Consider the following 3,585-nt stretch of genomic DNA (forward strand, 5'->3'; position numbering starts at 1 on the left):
TATGTGGAAAAATAAAAATTAATACTAAAAATCAGTAATCGTCACAAACTAAAATCAGTGCTTGAATCATGGGAGATGAAGACCTTCTTGATATTGGTGTCAGTTGCTCCGATGAAGATGTTATGAACGATGAGCACAAAGTTTGACATGAAGGCGCTATCAAAAACTTCAGTGGCAGAGGAAGATAAAATTGAATTGGACTGTCTGCCTAATCTTAGAACGCCTCGGCAATGCGCAGTGGAAGATAAGCAAAAATGTATTCGACAAACTCAGATATTTGAATGTTTTAAATAAATTTTTACCCAATATTTGAGTTATTTTACAATATATTTAAAGTTTATAATGAAATAATAATCAAATATATTTTCGCGATTTCCCTCAATAACTTTAATCCAATTGGTAAGGACTGTGATGCTAAGAAGAAGAAGAACGAACGAAGTTTTACTGTATTTGTAAATCATCTTGTAAAGGGTGTTTTTGGAGCTGCATGAAAACTATCCACATCTATAACAATAGTTTCACAGCTGAGATTGACCAACTGTGTTGACATTTCTATTCAGTAAGATTTGGCAAGTTATCATGAATCGTTTAACGCCAGTACGACAGAAATTAGCTTTGAAAAAAGTAATCTGTTCGCGAAGTTCATAGAGTACTTCGACCATTTTACGTGCGATTTATACTCGTACGCTGGCGCCATCATCGGTGCTTATTTATTATTTATTTCAAAGAAGGAAGCGAGTGCCGTTCGGGTAAATGGCGAACGCTATTGAGTCATGCGGACTGAATTTTTGTTTCCAAAAATTAATCAGTTAAACATCGACGGCATTTGGTTGCAGCAAAACTCGACATGCAGTGGGCTTAATAATCGATTTATTGGACTAATCGAATGGGTACATGGCCCACTCGATAGCCGCGGTGGGCATATGTCGTATATTAAATTTAAAAAATTAGTTAAAAAAAGAAATACTTTAGCAGATTATAATACAAAAAATGTATTCCAACAATATTTCAGTTTTGTTTTATCAATTTAAATTCCCAAAATCTTAAAAAAACACCCGATAGATTAAATAAATTCGTTCTTCCATAAGCTATGTCTTTATGTTTTACGTTTCATGAACAAGACGTCTAAACCAGACGTTTTCCAATTTCGTTTGGTAGTTGCAAGACAGAGAAATGGACTCACCCATTTTCTCTGCCACCACTTTTAAGACCACAAAGTCAGGTTCGATCATATCGATGGTTTTCGAGAAAAGCGACACAACTCATTTTCTCAACAACTCAAATTCGGAGTTTTGCCGTTAAAAGCAAAAATCAACTACAGAGTTTATATATTTTTATCTGGAAAAGCGTCATAAGCGAATCTTGAAGCAATTCTGAGAGATGGCGTTAGTGTCGTTTTGTCAGGTGATCGAATTGGCGCGTCATTTATCTAGAAAACTGACCCAACTCAGTATTTTGTATTTTTGAATTATGCCACTCTTCTCGGAAACCATCGATATGTTCCTTATATGTATATCTATAATATAAGCGCTGTTCCTTCGCAGATTAAGGTCTTAAGTTACATGCATATATACATATTTAAAGTAACTCAGCGTCTCACTACACTTTCCTGCTGACAAATAGCAAATGGAGGATTCTATGGAATCTAATACCAGCGAAGACAAATTCTCCTTGCATATATTCGAAAACTTTCTTCACAGTACATTTTAAATGCACTTAGAGAATTGAATTTCTCCACATGTGCGTACCGATTAGTAAAGCCGGCTTCCATTACCGATCAGTAAACTCTTGAATAATAGTTCTAAAATACTTGAATTTGCTTCAGCACTTTTTATTCTTTATTTTGTATGTACAGGAATGCCATGAATTAATAGTCTCCACCGCGTCCGCCACCGAATCCGCCACGTGAACCGCCGCTACTTCCACGGCCGCCTCCACGTCCTCCGAAGAGGCCACCACCATTGCCGCCACGTTCACCACTCTCCTCGCTGCTGCTGTCACCGCCGCGTCCACCACGTCCACCAAACCACTGGGCTGAAACCGGACTAAACATCATCAGGCATCCAAGTAGAACAATTACGAACAATGCAAAAACTTTCATGGCGATATTCGACAGGTAGTCAAGTGCTAGGTTGATAGTCTTTCTGGTTGTTGTGTTGTAAGGTCGGCATTTGCATAGGTCTTTTATAGTGAACGAACAAGGTGTTGCGCGTCAATTAGATACCGTTTTTACCAGGAAAATATTATTATAAACGACTGGGTTGTGGTATTGCAAATCACGTTGATGATTACTGCGAAGATGATAATTTAATCTTATTAGTACTCTCATACATGCACACATGTATACCATATATGGTATGTGTGCTTGTGTGAGCGAATGCTTATAAATTTAATATGTGGGTATGTTTGATTGCAATATTTGTTTATTATAATTTTTGTCTTTGCTATTGTTTTTGCGCACTTTGCTTCGATTTGTGCGAATTGCTTGTGTCTTGATTTGTGTTCATACGGGAAAACCTGATAACGCAGCGAAGCCGGCAAAGTGAGGTTGAAAAAAGTGAAAACGATTACAACGCAAATGCAACAGAAGCAGCATCAATTGCAACACCAACAACAGCAACTATACAAAAAATCACTTGGACGAAGACCGGTGTATAAGCGCGACAGCGTTAAACGTCAGCGCTGACAATCCCCCCTCCCCCCCCCCCGACACAACACATTATCGAATTTTATTCAGAATTTCGGTATAAATAGCAGATTCGTTTGTGAACTGAATGTATACGACTACACACTCCAGTCGAGAAATGAGATTATTTGCGTTCGTAAGCTTCTTGCTGGCCCTATTTGTGGCCGTAAGCGGTGAGTTAATTCGATCAAGATTAGCTTGATAATTCGTATAAATAGTACTGTAATTAAATAATTATAGAAATTCTAACGTGAATTTCAAATTAATCTATCACAATGATTCTAATGTGGGTTTTTTGCTTAATTTTTCTCATTGCAGCCCTTCCATATCCCATGCCTGAGCCCTTACCCGGTGGCGGAGGTGGTGGTGGCGGCGGTGGTGGCCTGTGCGGAGGTGGTGGTGGTGGCGGCGGCGGCGGCGGCGGTGGTGGTGGAGGTGGTGGTGGAGGTGGCGGCGGCGGTAGTTGCTAAATTAAGTCATTTCCATACCCTTGCACAAACTCGAAGCCGAAATGGATGTTTCGGTAGTGACTGTACGCACCCATTTTTCTATTTAGTTGAACAACTTGCAAAAAATTAGATAAAATAAAGCACTTAATAATATTAATGAAAACAGACGCATTTTTATTTATTCATACTATATTTAATACTAGCTTTGATCTGCGGCCCCGCTCGCATAGGTGTAGTTTTGAGGGATTTAGGATATGTATATAAAAGAAAATCAGAAAAATATCAAGCAAAATTATTTTTATTAATTTTCTATCTCAAACCGTTTTTGAACTTTGTATTTGGGTCATAGTTGAACAGCTTATGCGGATTATAAAGTCTAGAGTGTGCTATAAATAGTGGGAAATAGGAAAAACTAAGATTTTTTAGATTAAATTTAAGCAAATATTCGAT

General features: G+C 38.0%; 1 protein-coding gene across 1 annotated transcript; it reads left to right on the forward strand.

Annotated features, from left to right (window-relative positions):
• The first annotated feature begins 2,748 nt into the window (after positions 1–2,748).
• Positions 2,749–3,298, forward strand: LOC128858726 (uncharacterized). Its single transcript, XM_054095205.1, has 2 exons — positions 2,749–2,859; positions 3,005–3,298. Exons 1-2 carry the CDS (start codon positions 2,775–2,777, stop codon positions 3,154–3,156), a joined length of 237 nt encoding a protein of 78 aa, XP_053951180.1. The 5' UTR covers positions 2,749–2,774; the 3' UTR covers positions 3,157–3,298.
• Positions 3,299–3,585: the final 287 nt, after the last annotated feature.

The sequence above is a fragment of the Anastrepha ludens genome, chromosome 3 (genome assembly GCF_028408465.1).
Source record: "Anastrepha ludens isolate Willacy chromosome 3, idAnaLude1.1, whole genome shotgun sequence".
Lineage (NCBI taxonomy): Eukaryota > Metazoa > Arthropoda > Insecta > Diptera > Tephritidae > Anastrepha > Anastrepha ludens.

What these genes read in the sequence shown, in the direction of transcription:
- LOC128858726 (XM_054095205.1), top strand. Translation starts at nt 2,775, where the DNA reads ATGTATACGACTACACACTCCAGTCGAGAAATGAGATTATTTGCGTTC. An exon ending in CCTATTTGTGGCCGTAAGCG is followed by an intron (nt 2,860 to 3,004) that starts GTGAGTTAATTC and finishes TTCTCATTGCAG; the next exon opens with CCCTTCCATATCCCATGCCT.